The sequence below is a fragment of the Zea mays genome, chromosome 4 (assembly GCF_902167145.1).
Source record: "Zea mays cultivar B73 chromosome 4, Zm-B73-REFERENCE-NAM-5.0, whole genome shotgun sequence".
In the NCBI taxonomy this organism is placed as follows: Eukaryota; Viridiplantae; Streptophyta; class Magnoliopsida; order Poales; family Poaceae; genus Zea; species Zea mays.
In genome coordinates this window covers 168,542,438-168,566,036 of record NC_050099.1, presented here as the reverse complement: position 1 = coordinate 168,566,036, position 23,599 = coordinate 168,542,438, and the positions used below count along the sequence as shown (strand labels likewise).

General features: G+C 48.0%; 1 protein-coding gene across 1 annotated transcript; it reads right to left on the bottom strand.

Moving 5' to 3' along the window:
- Positions 1-13,309: 13,309 nt before the first annotated feature.
- On the bottom strand, positions 13,310-16,353 carry LOC100277067 (uncharacterized). The gene is made up of 7 exons (NM_001371586.1): positions 15,920-16,353; positions 15,447-15,620; positions 15,230-15,322; positions 15,045-15,113; positions 14,584-14,790; positions 13,931-14,056; positions 13,310-13,806 (listed from the first exon to the last, which is right to left on the bottom strand). Exons 1-7 carry the CDS (start codon positions 16,172-16,174, stop codon positions 13,660-13,662), a joined length of 1,071 nt encoding a protein of 356 aa, NP_001358515.1. The 5' UTR covers positions 16,175-16,353; the 3' UTR covers positions 13,310-13,659.
- Between the last annotated feature and the right edge of the window lie 7,246 nt (positions 16,354-23,599).

Genomic DNA, 23,599 nt, shown 5'->3' with positions numbered 1-23,599 from the left:
ACATCTTTCTTGTTCTTCTCCTAGCTTTTCTGTTTCTCCTCCAGCAGAGCTCAGAATGGTACTTTCTCTACAGAAAGAGTTAGAGAGCAAACCAAAGCACCAAACTTGTAGTAAGAGGTGTATGCAACATGGTTGAACACTTAAACCTTACATACTTCACCTTTTTCATCGTTTTACCCAATTTGGCATGTTTGAGGTCGATGTTGGACTCTAAACCATTAAGTCAACTTGACTTGATCTAGATTGACATATCTGAGCTCCAACTCCCTTGTTCATTTCTCGAGCTTGATCTTGAGCCTTATGACTTACACCACATAATTGTAGATGTTACCTCATTGGTTGTAAGTCATGTCCTTATGTAGTGATCCTTGATGCACCATAACTCTTAACTCGATCAACCTTGACTTTGCAAGTCTTCTTCTTCACCCTTGGCTTTGGGTTCCTGGTCTCCTTGACCTTCTCCCGTGCACTCGGTACCTCGAAGCTCTTCTTGCCTCCATCCTTGGCTTGATCGGTTGTCTCTGAGTTACGCACACCGAGTCTCACTTAAGCAATGTCCATCTTACTTGTGATGTCCATTATCTATAGATAATCCAGTCTTTGGACCATCACACTTGTTCACTTGTGTTGAACCCTGTTAGCTTTGCATTAAGCACCTGTTCAACACTTAGCACACTTGTTAGTCCTTTAATTGGGTTGTCATCCAAACCACCAAAACCCACAAGAGAGCTTTCAAGTTCATCTTACGGTCGTGAAAAGAATCATGAGGTATTTAGTTTATACTCCTAAGTTTGGGCTTTGGTACCCCGAAGGGATCTACCTTTGATCTAATTGGGTATTCCGATGCCGATTATGCCGGATGTAAAATTGATCGAAAGAGCACATCAGGGACTTGTCAGTTTCTGGGAAGATCCCTGGTGTCATGGGCTTCAAAGAAACAAAAATCAGTAGCTCTTTCCACCGCCGAAGCCGAGTACATTGCCGCAGGACATTGTTGTGCGCAATTGCTTTGGATGAGGCAAACCCTCAGGGACTATGGCTACAACTCTGACGGTTTCACTTACCCTTTGTCGTTACTCATGTATCTCTCAATTGGTATGACCCTTCGCTCATATTTATTTTACCATTTGGGAGAAAATGTAAAAAGGGCTCTCAAGTTCTACGTTTTTGGCGCTTAATGCCAAAGGGGGAGAAAGGATTAGCCCAAAGCAAAAGGATCGTGCCACCATTTCAAAAAAATCACAAATGTTTATTTCAATTGGGATTTGAGTTAGCCTCAAAATGATTTTTCAATTGGTATGTAAAAGTGAAACTTCAATCGGTATCTCATTTGGTATTTCAAAATTGTTTTTCAAATTGGTATATATTTCAAAACCCTCTTGAAAGCTAAGGGGAAAATTCATTCAGGGGAGATTTTAATTAGTCAAAGGAAAAGCATTTGAAACAGGGGAGGAGTTTCAAATCTTAAAAAATGCTTCTTGCAATCTTATACCTTTGACTATTTGCAATAGATTTTGAAAAGATTTTTCCAAAAGAATTGCAAAGATAAAACACGTGGTGCAAATGTGGTCCAAAATGTTAAATAAGAGAAAAGCAATCCATTCATATGCATAATGCCTTTCATTGGTTTAATTCCAAGTAACCTATGCACAACTATCTCAATTGCAAACTAGTTACATTTCTATACTTCATATTTGTTTTGGTTTGTGTTGGCATCAATCACCAAAAAGGGAGAGATTGAAAGGGAAATTGGGTTAACCATTCCCAATAATCGATTTTGGTGGTTGAAGTACAACACAAACCACATGGACTAACTAGTTTATCTAGATATCATTTATCTCAGGTGCATAATGTTCAACACAAACCAAGAAAGAATTTCAGTTAGGGACTCAATCAAAAAATTGGAGCAAGACATAGAGTGTGCTGATTTTTGGTGCACCGGACAGTGTCCGGTGTGCCAGGCCAGGCGCCCTTCGAACAGGCCACTCTCGGGAATTCAGAGACGCGCTCCACTATAATTCACCGGACTGTCCGGTGAGCTAGCGGAGCAACGGCTCCCTGCGCGCCAACGGTCAACTGCAAAACGCTACAGTGCGGAACAGTGTCGCAACAGAAGTCAGAGCATAGAAGTCCGAGGTCACTGGACTGTCCGGTGCAGCAAAAAGACAAACGCCTCCAATGATCAACTGCTCCAAAGCCTAACGGTTGCGCTGACATGGCGCGCACCGGACAGTGAACAGTGACTGTCCGGTGCGCCCATCGCCAGTAGACTTTGCCAACGGCTAGGAAGTGGTTGGGGGCTATAATACCCCCAACCACCTCATTCATTGACATCCAAGTTTTCAGAAGTTAACATTAAATACAAGAGTTATAGCATTCACTCCAAGACACAATTCCAAATATCAAATCCTCTCCAAGTTCCAAATTCATCTCAACCACTTAGTGACTTGAGAGAGAGAGTTTTTGTGTTCATTTGTGCTCTTGTCACTTGGATTGCCTTTCTTCCTTCCTCACTCTTCTTTTAAGTGCTTGTAAAGCTAAGCAAGAGACACCAAGTGTATGGTGGTCCTTGCGGGGTCTTAGTGACCCGTGTGATTAAGGAAAGGCTCACTCGGTCTAAGTGACCGTTTGAGAGAGAGGGAAAGTGTTGAAATAGACCCGGCCTTTGTGGCCTCCTCATCGGGGACTAGGTTCTTTGGAACCGAACCTCGGTAAAACAAATCACCGTGTCTACTCGCTTTTATTCTCGCTTGATTTGTTTGCCCTCTTTCCTCTCTCTAACGTTTCCGTGCTAGTATTAGTTTGAGTTTTCTCCAATACGTCATCCTCATCCTTTGAGCAACTCTTAACAAGAGAAACATTCTTTCGGTCTTGAATTTAATTCTAACGCTAACCCCGGACCTAGTGTGTGTTTAAAATTTTAGGTTTCGCCTATTCACCCCCCCCCTCTAGGTGACTTTCAAGGAGGACGGAAACGCAGGCGAGGCACGGGGAGGTGACCTCGAAGCGGTAGGCGGCCGAGAGGAGCAGCTGAGTGGTGGCCCAGATGACGATGAGCGGGACGACGAGCCAGGGGAGCATGGTGGCGACGCGCCACGACCACCGTTGCACGGCGCACAACGTACACATTGATTATCTGGCCGCCCTCACGCCCTGCTGGATCGCCAGCGCTGTCGCTCGGCTCAAACCCTTGAAAGCGAGTGGGTTGGTGGGTTGCTTGCTCGGTCCGTAATGATGCGATTCGATTTGGGGAAGGAGGGGAAACTGGCGACGGCTACGTGCCTTCGGGAGATAAAGATGGGAGCAGTTAGGGTAAAGAAATGCATGGGTAAAATGGGCCATCAAATAAAAGTTCACGTGGTTTTTCGTTGGAATGGACTGAGGTACTACTGGACCAGAATGTACCATCAGATCAGGGCTTCCTCTAATTATTGAAAGCTCATGGCAAGGAAGCTCAGGTCGATCATCCCTGTAACCTGGTTCAACCCAGCGCACCGACTAGATCAGGCTGTCGGTTGCACCATCCGCGCCCACGTCTGTGCGCGCAAAAAAGGAATGCATGCATGAGTCAAACACGTCTCCTTGCATGCGCATAAATTTAGGAAAGATATGTGTGACGGTTTCTATTTTTTAATGCTTTATTTCCTCCATAAATTTAGGATCGCTGCAACAGCCATGCAACTAGACTTGTAAGGATCATTTTATGATATATACTGCTACTAAATATGCTATCATGTGTAGATAATTATGCAATTCAGTATACTGCGTAAAAATCTGTTACCAGCTGCATGCACACGAATTTATGATGAAAATAATGTGCAGTGAAAGGAAATAAATTGCACGCATAGAAACAAAAAATCGTATTTAATGTTTTATTTTCTTCATAAATATACGATCCCTCCAACAGCCATACAGTTAAACACATTAGATCTAGTTTATGATATATATTGATATAAATTATACTATATGGTGTAGCTATTTATGCAATTCGTTACACTGCATAAAAAATCTGGCATGTTGTTCACTGGTGGACGCATCTCCGGGTTGGAAAGTAATAACCTTAAGTTTTGAGCATAAAATCCTTCAATTATAAGCGTAAATATCGAGCCAATGTGAGAGGTTGATAGCTCTAGTAGGTTGTTATTACGATCCTATTTTTATGGCAGATCCGAAAAACATGGCAGCCGCATGCATGCGGTTATACAGATCCAAAAATTATGGCAAAATGCATGCATGAGTCAAACACGTTCCCTTGCATGCGCGTTAATTTAGGAAAGATATGTGTGGCGGCTTCTATTTTAAATGCTTTATTTCCTCCATAAATTTAGGATTGCTGCAACAGCCATGCAGCTAGACTCGTAATGACCATTTTATGATATATACTCATACTAAATATGCCACACTGTGTAGGTATTTATGCAATTCGTCACATTGCGTAAAAAATCTGGCATATTGTTCACTGGTGGACGCATCCCCGGGTGGAGCGTAAAAACCTTAAGTTTTGAGTATAAAATCCCTCAATTATAAGCGTAAATACCGAGTCAATGTGAGAGGTTGATAGTTCTAGTAGGTTGTTATTACTATCTTATTTTTATAACAAATCCGAAAATATGGCAGCCACATGCATGCAGTTTCTATTTTTATACAGATCCAAAAATTATGGCAAAAATCGTGGGAGTTTCCATTGCATGCGCGCAAATTACGAACAGCATAAATCAAGGAATTGTCTTTCCAATGTGCATGCAGTAAACTAATATACGAACTCCGTGTTTAAGCATAAAATCATACAGTTTTTGGCATAAATAATACATGTGGTAGGCATAAAACACAATAATCGAAAAGAAAACTGCGTCGGATCGGAGGATGTCACGCGCGATCATCGCTGCGCGCATCTCGGGCCTTCCGTGACGCCGCTCGCTCGAAGATCGCGCCTCATGCGTCGCCGTCGCTACTCGCACGTCGACGGGCGTCGCTTGCTCGCCGGCCTTGGAAGTGCCGCCTCCTCGGGACCTTGGGGACACCGCCGCTTGCCCGCACAAGGGCGCCGCTGTCACTCGCCCTCTGGATCGGGGAGCCGCCGCCACCGACCTGGGAACCGCCGCCACTACTCCGGATCGAGGAACCTCCGCCACCGCGCGTCGAGGTCATGGAGTTGCGGCCACCAGCTGGGGGTCCACCGTCGCGCACGCTCTGGGGCAACCGCCGTCGTCGCACGCGGTGTCGCTAATGAATCGGGGTGGAGCGTAAAAAACTAAACCCTAGCACTCTGAGTCCTGTTTTATAGACGTCCGGATGTGATCCGACTCGACCGGATTGCACCGTCCGACCTGGGCTTCCTCTCGTTATTGAAAGCCCAGGGCTCCTAATATATAAACTATCTCTACTACTTATTAAGGCGGTAAGGAGTAGGCTGCCATTCCGTGTTCTGCCATTCCCATTCCCGCACTGTCTTTCTCATTCTCCCCTCCCTGCAAAGCCCATTCACATTCCTATTCCCGGCTGCCATTCTGTGTTCTGTCGGTGTTCTGCCATTCCCATTACCCCCTCCCCGCACTGTCTTTCTCATTCCCCCCTCCCCGCAAATCACATTCCCACGTGCATCCCACGCCTAGCTAAAATTAAATTAAAAAACACAAATATGGCTCCAATAGGATTCAAACCTACAACCTCTCAAGCAAATGTGCTCGTAGCTACCACTACACCACATGTGTGTTTATGTCAATATTTGTTACAGTAAAAATATATACTACATCTCTCCCAAAGCCCACCTGCTACATTTGCACAATGTGTAGTAGTAGATAATTATCAACGAGATTCCTGAATTATATTTTTGGATGGAGAGAGTAGTATTTAAAAAAGAGCCTTGCATGCAATTTCTTTTGTTTGAATAATGTTTTCAACTTAAATTCTTTTTATATGTGTGACATTTATTCTCCGTAATATTTTTCCATGGCTCTGACTTGTGAGTCATTTTCATAAACCAACGCCAAAGATGAATCCATGTTTCTTACTTGGAAACCCCGAACAAACACTACTGGCAGGAGGCGCTCGCGTTAGCGTCGCTCATCGACGACGAAAAGAAGCTTGGCGACTGCCAGTTCGACCTTTGGAAGCAGTACTACGTGACCGCATGCGTCGCTGTGTTCGGCAAGTTCCGGCGCAGCCGCCGCTTGGACGCGGTCTAGAGCGGCTGCACCGCGCTGTCCATCTTCAAATAGGGGGACCTCATGGTCGTCGCCAACGCCGGCGACTCTCGGGTTGTTCTGGGCACCGCATCCGACAACGGCGTCGTCACACCGTCCAGCTCATCATCCACCTGAAGCTCAACCTCCCACATAAGTCACTACTGACCGACCATGAATTCTTGTGCGCTGGGACGATGGTCGTTGCTGACGTTGTGTGAGTGTCCTCGAACAAGATTTATGTAGAGGAGTAGCACATCCGGTGGTGCAACGGCTAGGTGTACTACCTCGCTGATGAGCCCGGGGTGCACTTCGTTTGGCAGCCCAGCCAAGAGTCATCGGTACTCGTCATGTCGTGCGTGTTCGACGACTACTATATCAAGGACTATGGTGTCATCTTGGCACCAGAGGTGACGCAGAGGAGGATCGACAACAATGACCACTCGCCATCGTCGGGGTAGCTTTTGTGCCGGTCTGCCTTTAATTCTCTTCGCAAACACATACACTTGTTTTTTTGTTTAAGCAAGCGTGTATGGTGGTGCGTACCTGATGACTGACAATGTACGAGGGAACTTCTACCGGCAGGTGTGACACGTGCTCTTCAATGATGAGACCATACAAATCGTGGCATATATCGAAGTCTGCATGATACTGATGGTTGCAATAGAGTAGTGAAACAGCTAAATTAAAATAACAAATTTATGTATGGCTAGGATTACAAATGAATTATGAAATATTTTTTATAACAATATAAGACACATTTTGTATATAAGTTATTATGTTATTATATGTTCCTGTTGCAACGTACGGGTACTCACCTAGTATATATATATATATATATATATATATATATATATATATATATATATATATATATATATATATATATATATATATAGTATTTGTATACAGTCTTCCAAAGATTCTACGATGGACCTATTAACACGTTAATCGTCAGAAGCATTTTAATGAAATCCAATCAACAGATCCTAAGCTAGTGAAACAATCAGGCCACCTATACGTACTCTGCAACTGCAATGTCATCCTAGTCAGAATAAACAATAAACTGAAGAAACGTTTGTGGTTGTGCTTATAGATGTCCAAACGGGCGGCACGGCCCGGCCCAGCCCGAGCCCGTTTGAGCCCGGCACGTTTGAGCCCGGCCTGTTAACCGGGCCGGGCCGTGCCACCCGACGGGCTGAACCTTCTGCCCGAGCACGGCACTACACAGGCCTATCCGTGTCGGGCCGGCCCGGAAAGCCCGGCCCACGAAGGAGCCCGGCCCAGCCCGAGCACGCCAAGAAACACAGTAACAAATTCACACATTTCACATTTAAACAAGCACATAAATTCACAGTTTACATTTCCATCCACATAATGACATAAAATCATAAATCACAGACACACAGTTGACTAGTTGAGTATATACATATTCACACTTGCACATATGCACAAAACAGAAATATAAAGATAAGTAATATAAAATATTAGAGCTGTTTGTGCAATGGCTGCCTCATTAAAAAACTTTCTAGGTAAAAACTCACTCCTCGTGAGAAAACCCTAGAAAGGAAAAAAGAGTACAGTCCAGCTCTAATTTAATAAGTTCATGTCTAAGAGTACAGTTTACATCACCAGAATAGAGTAGGAATAGGAAGAATAGTAGGAGATTACAAAGTGTAGGGCCCTAGGCCCTAAGGGTCATCAAGATAAAGTCCTTCAAATGCTTCTTCAAGGTCTTCGTCCTGTGTAGAGTGTTGGCCTCTAGCTTCTCCTAGTTCCCAATCTTTCATGCAAAGTAGCATCTCTACCATTTCTGGTGCTAGGCGACGTCGTCGTTCCTCAATTATCCTGCCACAAAGACTAAATGCAGATTCTGAGGAAATTGTTGAGACAGGAACAGAAATAACATCTCTAGCTAAGATAGAGAGAATAGGATAGGACAACTTATGTTCATGCCACCAGTTTAGGATATTGAAGTCCTCATCAAACTTCTGTAAAGTGTCACTGTCCAGGTAGGAGGACAGTTCTGTGTCAAGTGAACTAAGGCCAGCACTAGAGTGTGCTTGTTGAAGCAAAGCAGATGCTGATGTTCCAGCTGCAAGGTTAGGAGTACTAGAATCAGATCCATAAATCAATCCCCAGCTTTGTTTCCTTTTACCTGTGACAGGAGGAGGAGGAGGCACTTGTTGCCTAATTGCACCAAACTTAACATCATATTTATTAAACATGGTAAACAATTCACTTTTCACACAAGTAAAATAAAGTGAGTAGTCAGTACCAGATAGACCAGATAAAATTCTTAAGATATTGCTAAAACCCCTTAGTTTGGCTCTAGGATCAAGTATAAAAGCAAATGCATAGAGCATAGGTATATCCCTCCAGTACTTAAGGAACTTAGATTTCATAGGAGCAACAGCATGTCTAAGCAATGCATCATTTTCATACTGATTTAAATGCTGGATAATGTCAAGAATATTATGCATAATAAGTGGAGATGTAGGATAGTAAACCCCAGAAAGGGTCACAGTAGCATCATAAAACAGTTCAAGAAACTGAAGCAACTTTTTAGCCACATACCAATGCGAATTTGTCAACAGATTAGGTTCACCTGGTTTTCTAGGATAGTTAGTGTCCATGAACACACCAAAGGTTCCCTTGTAAGGAATTAAATGCTTAAGCATAAGATATGTAGAATTCCATCTCACGGGCATGTCAATGCCAAATTTACGAGGTCGTACATTCATAGCAACACAATAACCCTTAAATGCAGCAATACGCTGATTAGAAGCATTCAAGAAGACAATTGCAGTTCTAAATGAATCAAGGTAAGGTTTTAGTCTTTTCAAGCCGCATTTCACAATCAAATTGATAATATGGCAAGCACAACGTTGATGCAAGAATAAAGTACCAACATATGCAGCTAAGGATGGACTAAGCTTCTCCATAGCTTTAGAATTGGAGGAGGCATTATCCAAGGTTACAGAAAAAACTTTATTAACAACACCATAATCTTCAAGCACAGTCATAACCCTCTCAGCAATGTTCTCACCAGTGTGAGCTGTTTCAATTAATCTAAGGCCAATGACCCTCTTTTCTAATGCCCAGTCCTTAGAAACATAATGAGCAACCACACTAAGATAGTCTTCCTTAGCATTACCACTCCAAATATCAGATGTAATTGCAATAGAAGAAACAGATTGCAAGCACTCAACAACTATCTTACGACGATCATTAAAGAACTTGACAAAGTCCCTAGCAGTAGTTTGATGAGATACTTTCTTAAAGACAGGATTATGAGATAGTCTAATATACTCCTCAAAAGCAGGTGACTCAGCAAAATTAAGTGGAAGATCAAGCCTAGCAATCAACCTACACATCTGAGTTCTAGCACGATCAGGACAGTAATCCCAGTTACGCACAGAACCATCAGGGTTAAACTTAAGGACTGACTGCTTGCCCTGCTTAGAAAGCTTAACTTTGCAATCACGTTGATGCCTAAGCAAATGACCAGTACCACTAGTAGACACAGCAGTCAATGTACATTTGCACCAGTGACACTTACCACCATACCTGATCCTCTTGCCGTCTACAGTCTTATATAGTGGTTCAAAATCCTGCCACACTTTAGATGTGCAAATTCTTTTATGCTTCTTACCATCAACATTTTCTGAAGTATTTGCATCTTCAGTACCATTGTTGGTAGCAGCACCCTCCTCTAAGTTAATAGGGGCAGCACTGCTACCATTGTTAATGGACTGAGATGGCCCATCCTCATCAGCGGGCATAATCCTCAGATCATTGTTGATGAACTGCGAATGACTGTTGTCACCACCAACATCTTGCTCCATCACAGCTCAGAGGCCGGAGCACCAGTTCCGTCGCCAAGGTGGCGCGCACCGGTTCCTCACGGCCTTGCACACATGTGAAAACCACAGATATTCAGTTCATATAAACAGATAGAAACTGATATAAACAGAAACAGATTATATAAACAGATTATATAAAGAAAACAGATTATCTAAACAGATAGAAACTGGTATAAACAGAAACAGATTATATAAAGAAAACAGATTATATAAACAGATAGAAACTGATATAAACAGAAACAGATTATATAAATAGATTATATAAACAAAACAGATTGTCTAAACAAAACAGATTGTCTAAACAGATAGAAACTGATATAAACAGAAACAGATTATATAAACAGATTGTCTAAACAAAACAGATTATCTAAACAGAAACAGATTATCTAAACAGATAGAAACTGATATAAACAGAAACAGATTATATAAACAGATTATAAACAGATTGTCTAAACAAAACAGATTATCTAAACAGAAACAGATTATCTAAACAGATAGAAACTGATATAAACAGATTATCTAAACAAAATAGATTATCTAAACAGATTATATAAACAGATTATAAAGACAACATGAACTTATTCAGTTCATATAAACAGATTACCTAAACAATATCACAACAGGATCAAGATATATATTCAGTTCATATAAACAGATTATCAAGACAGCATCAACTTAACGGAGAAGCACATTAACGATTCAACTGCTGTCCGCGTGCATATAAGCAGTTCATAAACAGTTCATATAAACGATTCAACTGTCGTCAGCATGAACTAAACAGATTATAAACAGTTCATATAAGCAGACACATTAACGATTTAACAGTTCATATAAGCAGACACATTAACGATCTAAACTAGACAGAATCACAGAAGCACATTAACGATTTAACGGAGAGAAAGATCTAGCGTTTCCGGTTTCCCTGCCGCAGAGGAACAAAAAAACTAGCCTCCAGTTTCCCTGCCGCAGAGCAACAACTAGCCCACCATGGATTCAACTGTGCAAGCCTACCATGGGGTCGGAAAGGTTACCTTGGCCGGTTGAGCAGGGAAGCCACCGCCGGAGGAGGGACCGAGGGAGCAGGGAGCGCCGGGAGGAGGGACCGAGGGAGCAGGGAAGCCACTGCCGGCGGAGGGACCGAGGGACCAGGGAGCGCCGGGAGGAGGAGGGATCGAGGGAGCAGGGAGCGCCGGGTGGATGGAGCAGCCGAGCAGGGAGGGAGCCAGCCAGCCAGGGACCACCGGGATGACCGGATGAGGGAGCAGCCGAGCAGGGAGCACCGGGAGGAGGGAGCAGCCGAGCGCCGCGCCCGAGACCGAGTCGCCGACGCCGCGAGACAGAGAACCGCGGCCGCCGCAAGGAGACGCAGGTGGGAGGGAGGAGAGTGCGTTAGGGTTAGGGTTGCCGGTCGCGCTCGCGCAAGCCGTGTGACTTATACGGGATTTGTGGCCTGCGGTAGCAGCACGCCTGCGCTTAGTTGGGCTGGGCCGTCCGCTAAGTAGCGTTACTGCGTTAGCGTAAGCAGCCCAGGTCCCAGGTGCATTTGTTGAACGGGCCGGTTTAAAAGCCCGGCTGTTAACGGGTCGTGCTCGGGCTAGCCCAACGGGCTCAAATTGCTGTCGAGCCCGGCACGCTATCCGGGCCGGACTAAGCCCGGGCCCGCTTCATTCCGTGCCGGGCCGGGCTCGTGTCGTGCTAAAAAATCGTGCTTCGTGCCGGGCTAACGGGCCACGTGCTTTCTGGACATCTATAGTTGTGCTTGCACCTATCTATTTTACGCCAAATCAAGGGAAGAAAAAACAAACGTGCATACCTTTCTTTGTAGGTGATATTGCGGTGTTAATTTCCTTACAAGTGTTGCGCTAGCGTTCGTCAGGGATCATCGACGGTCTTGATGCGCGCTGCCACCAGCCGGGACACGCAACCGCGTGCAGGAGAGCGCAGCCACGAGCGAGGCTCGCCGCCGTCAGACGCTGCGAGGACCGCTGACGGGGACGCGTGACGCCCTTGACGCGCGCCGTCGCGAGCTGAGGAAGCACAAACGTGAGCGATGGTGGCCACCACTGGTGCTGCGAGGGACACGGCTGGGAGCTGCAACGGCCACCGGTTGGGATGCGAGATGCCACGGGTAGATAAGCGCCGCCGTGAGCAGGGGACGGGAATTCAAGCGCGTTGCCCGGTACGGAAGGGATAAAACTAGAAGAAACAGAAATAGATAAAAAAAATTAAATTTGGTTTACTCTCAAGGCAACAAAAGCAGCCCTCTACCTGCTTTGGGTTGTGGGGAAAAGTTATTGGAAATTAGATCCCTTTGGCTTAGCTTCTATTTTTTAAAAGTAAAAACAGGTGGAAAAGCAAAACCAAACGCGACCAGAGTCGTTTGGCTTTAGAAAGAGTTCAACCTAGCAGAAAGCAGGATGTGTTATATCGAACCAAATGGTATAAAAATCAGTATTTTCAATAAGGCAACATATCTAATATATGGAGTGTTAAAATACTAATATCAAATTATGTCAATCGAATCTACCATCTACGACTGAGTATAAACAGAGAATGGATGAATCCTACTTGAGAATGAACGTGCCAGTAGTGTAGCCAACCACATTCTTGGGAACATTACCAGAGAATGAATGAATGATGACCGAGCAATTGATCTTGGATTTTAGTTTCGTCTTGCAAAAATTTACAAATCTTCGTTGATAGTAAGATGCAGATCTTGTTGTGAAATGGTCTTGTCGAATTCTAAATGAAAACTAGGACATTCCTTCGTCAACTTCTTTATCGGTTTAGGGCAATGTTTGGAAGCACCCAATTTTTAATAAAGTGACTTATAGAAATTGACGTGATTCTAAACATCTCAGTTTATGTGTCAGATTATAGAAACTGGATTCTCAGTTTCTTAAAAACAAAGAAACCCCCTTTTCCTAGTTAAAATATAAAAATCAGTTTCTTAAAAACTGCATTGCTTCCAAACAGGACCTTAATCATTCACTTTCCTTCTCAATTGGGGAAAAAGGGTAATGCATAATTACAGAACACAGAAAATACTGATATGGTTCCTAACTCTTTTGCATGCTGTATCATTGTTACGCCTTGCATTTGCAAGCTTTTGTAGCAAATAAGATGCCGATCTTGTTATGAGATAGGAACTCGACAATTTAGGTTACTGTAAATAATGTATTCCCTCCAATTTCTTTTTCCAAACTAACCTAAGATTTGCTTTGCGCTGCTGAGGAAGAGCAGCTTGTAGTGTAATCTGTTGCGTGAGAAGTATATTTTTGGTCGATCGAAAAGTTTCTCTGTTTCGGAACTACATCAGACACTACAGATGTCTGAACTAGCCGGATATCAGTTTCAAGGAGAAAGACAGATTTATGAGGAAGCTATACATTTTATTTTCATAAGTGATATGTGGTTCACAAAGAAGGGTATCCACTATCTTAACAAGAGCAAGCAATGAACAAGCATGTCTTCGGGCCAACTTAACCACCTTCAGTACAGCAGCATTTGGAAACGGATACCCAATTGTCAGTTGGGGTGATTTAGTGTTGCATCCTGATATCTGTCAATTCATAAGATATCCAGATGCACCAGCTGCATAGAGTCTATACTTAATCCTTTCCCTTCAGGTTAATCACTGAAAGCTCCTGCTCGACATAATCCCCAGCGCATATAGGTGGATAGGAATGAGCATCAGGTGTTTCAGCAAAGTGGCCGAGCGGCTTAAGAATTGCATCCGAAGCAATGTGCGCGAACAGCTGTTTGGAGAAAGAGAAAATGAGTTAGTATGTAAAACGTCAGGCTGTAGAATTTGACCACTGCCAGCTTTTAAAACTTTGTCCAAACTAATGCTTACATAAATTGAGAATCAATAGTACTTACTGTTGATGAAACCCTCCACAAGCTTCTATTCTGTTCTTTCGCTAGCGCTATGGCCTCTAGTGTCCTCTTAGTTACCACTACCTCATGCATTCCAGCCAAACAATCGCCACCAGTAAGCCATTCCAGCTGTTCAGAAAGGAACACATCTGATTGGTAAATAGTCGTACAGTACAATATCATTTTTTTTCTTTACAGTTACAGCCACACCCAATATTTTTAGTACTTCTGTAGTTCTGTTGAAGTATTTGATACTCCATAAGAGAACTTATATATTCGCTCCAAAACTTTAAGAAAATCTATCTAGGTTTGTCCAAACTCTGATTTTTTTACTTTGAATCTATAAAATTAAAATATATATCTTATGCAAAAGAGTTACTTATTATGAAATTATTTTTCCTAATGAATTTAGTAATGCCAATTTTGTGTTGTGAATCCATATAAAATATTATATGCCGATGGTCAAAGCTATAAAAGTTTGATGAACCTGATGCTTTATGATTGAAGGTAAGTATAAAAGTAGAGTTCAATTTGATTTTTACAATCACTTTGGTTATGGAATCAAGTATTCATAAAGACCAAACAAAACAAAATATCAATAACCATCAAACTGAAAATGCTGATAGAGATTTTTACATAAAAGTAGCAAAGCTGACCTGTTTTCCAGACTGAATTAGAAGGCAACCAACAGGGACTTTCACCTCCATCTTTTTACCATTCCTTAACCAGATGTTAAGGCCTGGGAATCTACTTCGGCCATGTATCGTCAAGAAATTAAGATCATAGTGGAATCCAGCAAAAACGGTGCCCTCAGAACCATGACGCTGCAGGTCACTTCCAGTTGGTGCGAGGAGATGTGGTCCCTATTGTTCAAAGAGAAATTGAACCATCTCAAGAAATTATTATAGAAATTGAATGTGAATATCTCTAACTGCGTCACTACAGAAGTGCAGAATGGAAGATCTCATGCCATACTTTAGAAGCCACTAAGTAACCCAATGATGGCTTTTGACACAGAGAAAGGGGAAAATGAAATTAAGAAAACAAACTGAGTACAACAGAACAAGACAAAGAATTTTCTTTTTTGAATTAGTAGCACAGATAATGACAATATTACCTCTTTCATCAAAGAAGTAAATGCATCCTTCGATAGGCCAAAGCCTATTGCAGCCATCTCAGCAACAACCTATGAAAACATAACCATACAGGCATGGGTGTAGTGTAGAGCATAAAAGAGACGTATAAGACATCAAACATTGAATACTGTTCATAAAAAGGTGCTATCATGATAGATATATATACCTCAATTGCAGAAATCATTTTAGAACCCCAGGAATCCATCATCTCTTCCCACTCAGGTAATCCCTCAGGGATAACAGGTTCTGAGTTCAGCTCCTAAAAAAGGTTAATTACCAGCTCAGTACAAAGCAACAAAACTAAAACTGCCGCCGTCAATAGTTAACGCATTTCATATTTTAAAATCCAAGATCATAGAGAGATATCACATGGAAATCACAACCTTAAAACGGGTGTTTGTAGGGCGAGGACCCACTCTCCACATGTATCGCCATTTCGGGTCCGGCCCTTTAGGAGTGGCTGGCCTAAAGTCCTTAGGCATGCTCCTGATCTTCTCCTGCATGTTCTTGTCGACCAAACTGCGAGGCACCTCCACCCCTTCGGGTGTGACACCAACCTTACCAATAACAAGGATAAACAAACTGGATCGGTAATTCAGCACGGTGGAGTAAGTTGAATTTGTAACAGACATTAAGCAAGACCCAACCGTGCCCTATTTTACAATGTGGTCCGATCACGGGACTGATCCAAATCCAACCGAAGTGCTGTTAATCTCAGCACCGTGAGTTCAGTGTTTAGAGCCGTCCGGATGAGGGATGACCATACGGTACCCACACGGCCACACCTCCGATCCATCAAACCCGCTGGCCCAATTCGACAAGCAGACAGAAAAAGGAAAAGGTGACACCTGCTTACCTGGTAGTGGAGGTGGGGCCGTTCCTGGAGGCGCTTTGCGTCGGCGGATCGGGCGAAGTAGCGCTCGACGACGTCGAGGAAGCGGTCGTTGTCCGCGGCGGAGCAGCGCGGGTCCATCACCAGCAGCGCCCCCGTGTCCCGCAGACTAGCGCTCACTGTGGCGCACAGCGCGCGCAGCTCCTCCACGCCCGACGCGGCCGGGCCGCCGGCTGCGGCCCCGAGATACGGCGTGAGATCTACCACTGGCAGGTCCATTTGGGCTGCCGGGCTGGGGCGGCGCGGCGCGGGAGATGCGAGTTGAAATGAAAGGGGGATCGGGGCCTCGGGAGTATGACGAGCGGACGATGTGAAACAGAGTTGTAGTTGCAGGGAGCGGTGGGGTGATGCGTGAAGGCACCGAGAGGGAGAGTTGGGGCAGGAACAGCAAACCGGGTGCGCACGGAACCTGTTTCGATAAAGAAGATAAGGGTTTGTTTGGTGATAAGTAAATTAAGAAGATTTGTTATTTATGATTGAATAGCAAGGAATTTTATTTTCTATGGATCCTCTATAATTAGAGAAATTTATGTTTATAGCTGGTGGTATCATCTCTGTCTATAATTTATAGGTCCAATAATATACTGATGAAAACCACAAATAATAATGAAAAATTTGCCAATAACTTATAATTGTTTTGTCACTGAACCATATAAAGATTTCCCGTCCCGCCGTTACGGTGGTTGCAGCGGCACACATGCAATTGGAAACACGTTTCTTCACAGTGTTCTATAAAAGGGAGTAACATGAGACAATTTTTTTTTGTGTATGAAGACAAACAAAATCCCCACACATATGTTTGCAAGCTTGATAGAGTAGTTATGGATTAAAACAGACGCCTAAGACATGATATTCAAGGTTGAACACCATATTGCATGAACTCAGTTTTGTCTTATCTAAATCTGATGCATCTTTATTCATCTGCCAAAGGTCATATATTACCACATACTAGTTAGTTGTCTATACGTTGCTATGGCTTTTGCGAATCATATAAGTATAACTCGCTTAAATGGAATATTCATTCAAATATGGTTATATTTTTTATTTCCAGATTATTAGAATATATATATATATATATTTACAATATCTATCCTTTAAATAACACAAACAAACGAGAGCTCTGATGATTAGATGAGAGGAGCTTGTATTTAGGCAGATAGGATTTGATCCCTTCTCCCCCTTCAAATTTTTGGGCACACGCGGGATTAGAGTTACTCCGAGAATTTATTGGCACGAGAGGGGGCGTCGCTGGGTGGCCGTCGAAAGTCGTGCTTTAAAAGTGTAGTGATGTGCTTATTTATGTAGATGATATTGTCATTGCTACTTGTTCTAGTGAGGCAGTAATTGCATTATTAAAATATTTGAATTAGAGGTGTTAATGGGGAATTCATCACCGGGTTTCGACGCCCCATCCCTATGAAGCTATACCCATCCCTATCTATATACTCATACCCATCATGGTATAAGATTCATCCCATACCATCTATATTCGGGTATCGGGTTCCCAATGGGTCCTCATCCCCTAAAAAAATATTATCACATTATATTTTACATGACATTAACAGACACATGACACCCAACTACAATAAGTCACCAATAAATATGATATGTAACAAGAAAAACATTGTTTAACCATACAAAACTGCAAAAACAAAGTGACACATGGTGTCGGCGTTTCGAGACCGGGGGGTCCCTGGACCGATGAGTGAAATGTCGTCGCGTGCCCCAGCCCAGATGGGTCGGCGCGAGACGGAGCGCGAAGGGGGGGGAGGAGACGGGCGTGAGAGGTGGAAATCTCGCGGCCTTCGTGTTTGTCCCGCGCCCAGGTCGGGTGCGCTAGCAGTAGGGGGTTACAAGCGTCCACGCGGGAGGGAGTGAGCGGCCTCACGCGAGCGCCTGCCCCGTCCTCTTCCCCGCACGGCCAACCCTCTGTAAGAGGGCCCTGGTCCTTCCTTTTATAGGCGTAAGGAGAGGATCCAGGTGTACAAGGGGGTGTAGCAGAGTGCTAACGTGTCTAGCGGAGGAGAGCTAGCGCCCTAAGTACATGCCATCGTGGCAGCCGAAGAGGTTTTGGCACCCGGTTCGTGTGGTGTCGTGGCCGTCGGAGGAGCGCTGGAGCCTGGCGGAAGGACAGCTGTCGGGGCTGTCGAGTCCTTACTGACGTCCTCTTGCTTCCGTAAGGGGGCTGAGAGCCGCCGTCGTCATAGAGCGTGCGGGGAGCCATCATTACTTGTCTGGCGGAGCGAGCCAGATGGGACGCCGGTCTTGTTCCCCGTAGCCTGAGTCAGCTTGGGGTAGGGCAATGATGGTGCCTCCTGTTGACGTGGTCGGTCCGTGCCCTAGGTTGGGCGATGTGGAGGCTCCTCCGAGGTCGAGGTCGAGTCTGTATTCCGAGGTCGAGGTCGGGTCCGAACCCCTGGGTCGGGCGAGGCGGAGACCGTCGGCTGAGGCCAGGGCTGAGTCCGAGCCCTGGGGTCGGGCGAAACGGAGTTCGTCGTCTTCCGGGGCTGAGCCCGAGTCCGAGCCTGGGTCGGGCGGAGCGGAGTTCGCCGTCTTCCGGGGCTGAGCCCGAGTCCGAGCCCTGGGTCGGGCGGAGCGGAGTTCGCCGTCTTCCGGGGCTGAGCCCGAGTCCGAGCCCTGGGTCGGGCGGAGCGGAGTTTCCTATGGTGCCTGAGGCCGGGCCTGGCTGTCTGTCAGCCTCACTCTGTCGAGTGGCACAGCAGTCGGAGCGGCGCAGGCGGCGCTGTCCTTCTGTCAGGCCGGTCAGTGGAGCGGCGAAGTGACTGCGGTCACTTCGGCTCTGTCGACTGGAGGACGTGCGTCAGGATAAAGGTGTCAGGCCACCTTTGCATTAAATGCCCCCACGATTTGGTCGGTTGGCATGGCGATTTGGCCAGGGTTGCTTCTCAGCGAAGACTGGGCCTCGGGCGAGCTGGAAGTATGTTCGTCGCTGGAGGGGGGCCTCGGGCGAGACGTAGATCCTCCGGGGTCGGCTGCCCTTGTCCGAGGTTGGGCTCGGGCGAGGCGTGATCGAGTCCCTCGAATGGACCGATCCCTAACTTAGTCGCACCCATCAGGCCTTTGCAGCTTTGTGCTGATGGGGGTTACCAGCTGAGAATTAGGAGTCTTGAGGGTACCCCTAATTATGGTCCCCGACAGTAGCCCCCGAGCCTCGAAGGGAGTGTTAACACTCGCTTGGAGGCTTTTGTCGCACTTTTTTGCAAGGGGGCCAGCCTTTCTAGGTTGCGTTTTGTTCCGGTGGGTGCGCGCGAGTGCACCCGCCGGGTGTAGCCCCCGAGGCCTCGGAGGAGTGGTTTGACTCCTCCGAGGTCTTAATGCCTCGCGCAATGCTCCGGCTGGTCTGGTCGTTCCCTCATGCGAGCTGGCCGTAGCCCGGGTGCACGGTCGGGTCCCAAGTTCTCGGGCTGGTATGTTGACGCTGTCAACAGTTTGGCCGGAGCCGGGTTTGCGAGAGCAGCCCCCGAGCCTCCGCACAGGGCGAGAGGACGGTCAAGGACAGACCCGACTTTTTTACATACGCCCATGCGTCGCCTTTCCGCAAGGAGGAGGGGGGAAAGCGCCATGTTGCCCTCGGAGGGCGCCGAACATGGTGTCTCCGGTGAGCTGCTGGCGGGTAATCCGAGTGGACGCCCGTGCCCCATTTGTTAGGGGTCGGCTAGAGGCCCGGAGGCGCGCTCAAAAGTACCTGCGGGTGATCTGTCGGGCCCGGTCCCCTGTCGACGGGGTCCGAGGGCTCGATGCCTCCCTCTGATGGGATTCCGTTACAAGATCGTTCCCGCTGGTCTCGGAAATGTCCTAGGGTACCTCGGGAGCGTAGCCCGAGCCTTGGTTATGTATCGAACGTACCCAGGGTCATCCCTCGCTCTATGTCTGAGGCGGCTGTGAACCCTTCGAGGGCCAGCCTACAAACCCCTGATCAGTAGTGGGCACGGAGCCCGAGTGGCCTGAGGCGGCCGTTGAACCCTTCTGAGGGGCCGGCCTTCGAACCTCTGACCAGTAGTGGGTGTGGAGCCCACGCGCTCTGAGGCGGCTGTTAAACCCCTCTGAGGGGCCAGCCTTTGAACCTCTGATCAGTAGGGAGGCTCGGAGCCTGTTTCCTTCACAGAGAAGGATCCTTTTCGGGGTATCCCCCTTTCCCGGTCCCTGTTGTAAGAGAGAGAAAGAGGAAAAGGAAAAGTATACGAAATCGAATGACGTGGCGTACCTTTTTTGATGCGGTCGTTATGGCGAAGGCGAAGCGTCGCTCGCCTCCCCTGCCAGAGGCGCCGCCTGTCCCGCCGCGGAGTTAATGCGACGGGGCGAGTGGTTCGCGGGGCGGCCGTTGCGCGTGCGCGAGCCGTTCGAGGAACGGAACACGAGTGCTCCTTCTTCACGCCGTGAGAGAGGTTTCTCTCACTGTCCCTGGATGGGACGTAAGCTTGGCTGACGACGTGACCGCTGCTCCTGCCCGCCTGCCACCGCCATTACTGCTGGCCCATTTTTGGCCGTATTGACCGTCACGCCAGGCTGGCACTGCTGGGTCGTACGCAGGGTCGCCTCGAGTCGCGGTACTGGTTCCGCAGTCGAGGAGGCGTGGTAGTGGTGCGAGTGGCGGTGCAGTTGCTTGCACGTAGCAACCGGCGCGTCGGTTGCATGACGCGTGGGCGTGGGCCCCCATGCTAGGTGCGTTGGAAGTTGGAGGGGCGCGCCCACTTGGCGCGGTTGCATGCCGCCTGCATGGCTGCCCTCCCTTTCGCCCGCTGGTCTGGGCGATAGTGGAGGAATGCTCGTAACCGCTGGGCGGTTGCATGCACCGCGCGTGGTGGTTTGGCTTCTTCTGCTCTGGGCCAGCTTGCATGACGCGTGGGACCCAGCCCCCGCGCCGTAGGGGGAGGACCTTGGAGCGTGTTGGAGAAGACTCAGCCCACGACGGCTGGGGACGCAAGTAGGGAGAGTCGCCTTTAAAAGGAGGGTGACCCCCTTGAAAGGCGACCATGTCTTCGTGCTCCCTTATGCACCGTGTCTTTCCACCTTTCGAGCCCCCGGATGGGGGGCACCCGCAATCCTTCCGCCTTGTCGTTGAAGGAACGCAACTTTGTGGAAGTTGGTACCTTTCAGCCATCGTTCGGCTTCAAGGATTTTCATCAGTCAGCCCGGCTGCATCCCCTCGCCGGTGGTCACCCAAGACGGTGACCACCAGCCCCTGGGTGGGGAGAAGCAAGCCGGGCTATGATCTTGGTCCCGCCCTCAGCTTCAAGGATGTTCATCATCCTCGCTGGGGCGGAGGTCGGACTGAGCCGGAGCCTCTCCTTCAGCATTCAAGGGAGAGGGCGCTCACTGGCCCTGCGAGCGGGGCGGACTTCGATAACGCGGGGCTGGCCGACGGCGGGCGTCGTCAGCTTCAGCGCGTTGGGCTTGTCGGCTTGGCTCCTGGTGCCCCCTCCTGCCGCGAGGGCGGTTGTCGCGCCGCGCGCACGGGAGGACCGTCCAAGACGTCGCGCGCTGCTAGGGCGGCGTTCGTGTTCTGGGGCGGTCCTGCCTTTGCACCGGTACGGCGCCTCCGCGCGGAGGTCGGTGCTCCACTCGTCCGGGAGGATCTGAGTGGGGACCTACCGGAGGGCTGACGGCTCCTGTCGTTGGTGCCGAGGTGGGGGCGGCTCGAGAAGTCCCCGTCGCCGACGGGATCACCGCCACCATCCGCGCTTCGGGCCTCCGGCTCTTTGTACTTGTCCTCGCCCCTCGAGCGTCGGCGTGGGCGAGGGCAAGGTTGCAGTAGCGTCCGCCCTGAGGCCATCGTTGCTGCAGTTCGGTCACCCGGAGCGGGGGTCGTTGTCGCTGCTGCCGGAACGGGCGACGGCGAGCCACCCGTTGGTCTTCTGTTGCTCCACAGGCCCCCAATCGTGTGGGGTTGTTTGTACCTGCAGAGGTGTTACCGGAGTTCTGTTTGTAATGGCACCTTGAATGCCGGTCTTTTGTTCATTGCGGCTGTCGGGGCCTGAACGTGTATGTATTTTTGGCGCGGAGCCGTGTTTTTTCCTCATTTTCGAGCACTAAGACTCGCCTGTTGGTTGTCTGAACTGCTTCACCAAGCGTGAGTCGCCCCGTGCAAAGGTGACGAGTGAGGTATCCGTATCCCGGAGGCGTAGGAGTCCCTCGGCTCGGTCGGCCTTGCTGTCCGAGGCTTCTCTTGCTTAGTTAAAGGAACCCCTCGGCCACTCTTCGATGAGCCGAAGCCAGGGGTAGTGGTGTCAGCACGGACAGAGGCAGAGTCGGCTCGAAAAGAAGACTTGGTCGGCCGGAGCCTGGCCGGGTCGTCCGTTAGCGGGACCGACGCCGGAGTTGATCTGCCGAGGCCTCAGGCCGAGCTGATGTCTTCGGGGGATAGCTGGCCGAGGCCTCGGGGTGACCAACCGAGCCGCCTGCTCGAGCCGGATTCTTGGAGAAGACCCTGGCGGCGATGGCCCGGGCGTGATGATGACGTCGTCCTTCAGAGTGGAGATCCTCGGACCGCGTCGCCGTCCGAGGCTAGATCGGACCTCGTCGAAGGTGTAGTCGACGCCGAGGGTGCTGCCGCTCTCTTCAACTATCGAGATCCGAGCCTGCAGAATCAGATTATCTTGTAGCGTGTGTTTTCTGCGGCCGCCGAGGCCCAAACACACCCTCGTCGTGTTGTAAAGCTGCGCTTCTTTTCCTCTTGTTTCGAGTATCTGGACTTTTTCGTCGGTAACAGAATTGTCTGTGCGAGCGAGAGTTGCTTTTCACAGGAGGCGATGAGTGAGGTATCCGTATCCCGGAGGCGTAGGAATCCCTCGGCTCGGTCGGCCTTGCCGCTTACGCGTGCTCTTGCCCGTCCATGGGGTTCTGTCACCGACGCGGTCGAGAAGGCCCGAAGAATCGCTTCGGCAGAGGAGCTTTTCGAGCGTGAAGACTTGTTCGGTCCGCGGAATCACTAATCCGAACGCGAGTTACTTATCGCAGAAGGTGATGAGTGAGGTATCCGTATCCCGGGGGCGTAGGAGTCCCTCGGCTCGGTCAGCCTTGGCTGCTTACGTGTACTCCGCCATTTTCAGGATCCACTTTCGAAGCAGTCGAAAAGCACGAAAGATATTCTGGCAGAAAAGATCTTTTTTTTGAGGAAAATTTCGACGCAGAGGGGGTTCCCCCCTTTTAGCCCCCGAGGGAGGGTCGGGCTTTGCCGAGGCAAGGCTGACCCTTTCTTGATGACTAAACTTTGTGTGGGAACGAGGTATATGAACAACTTGAAAGCATCTTAAGGGTAGAAGCGACGTAGCTGTTGGATGTTCCAAGCGTTGCTGTAGACCTCGCCTTGACTATTGGCCAGCTTGTACGTTCCGGGCTTCAGAACTTTGGCGATGACGAACGGCCCTTCCCAGGGAGGCGTGAGCTTGTGCCGCCCTCGGGCGTCCTGTCGCAGCCGAAGCACCAGGTCGCCCACCTGGAGGTCTCGGGACCGGACCCCTCGGGCGTGGTAGCGTCGCACGGACTGCTGGTACCGCGCCGAGTGTAGTAAGGCCATGTCCCGAGCCTCTTCCAGCTGGTCCAGCGAGTCTTCTCGACTAGCTTGGTTGCTTTGGTCGGTGTAGGCCCTTGTCCTCGGGGAACCGCATTCTAAGTCTGTGGGCA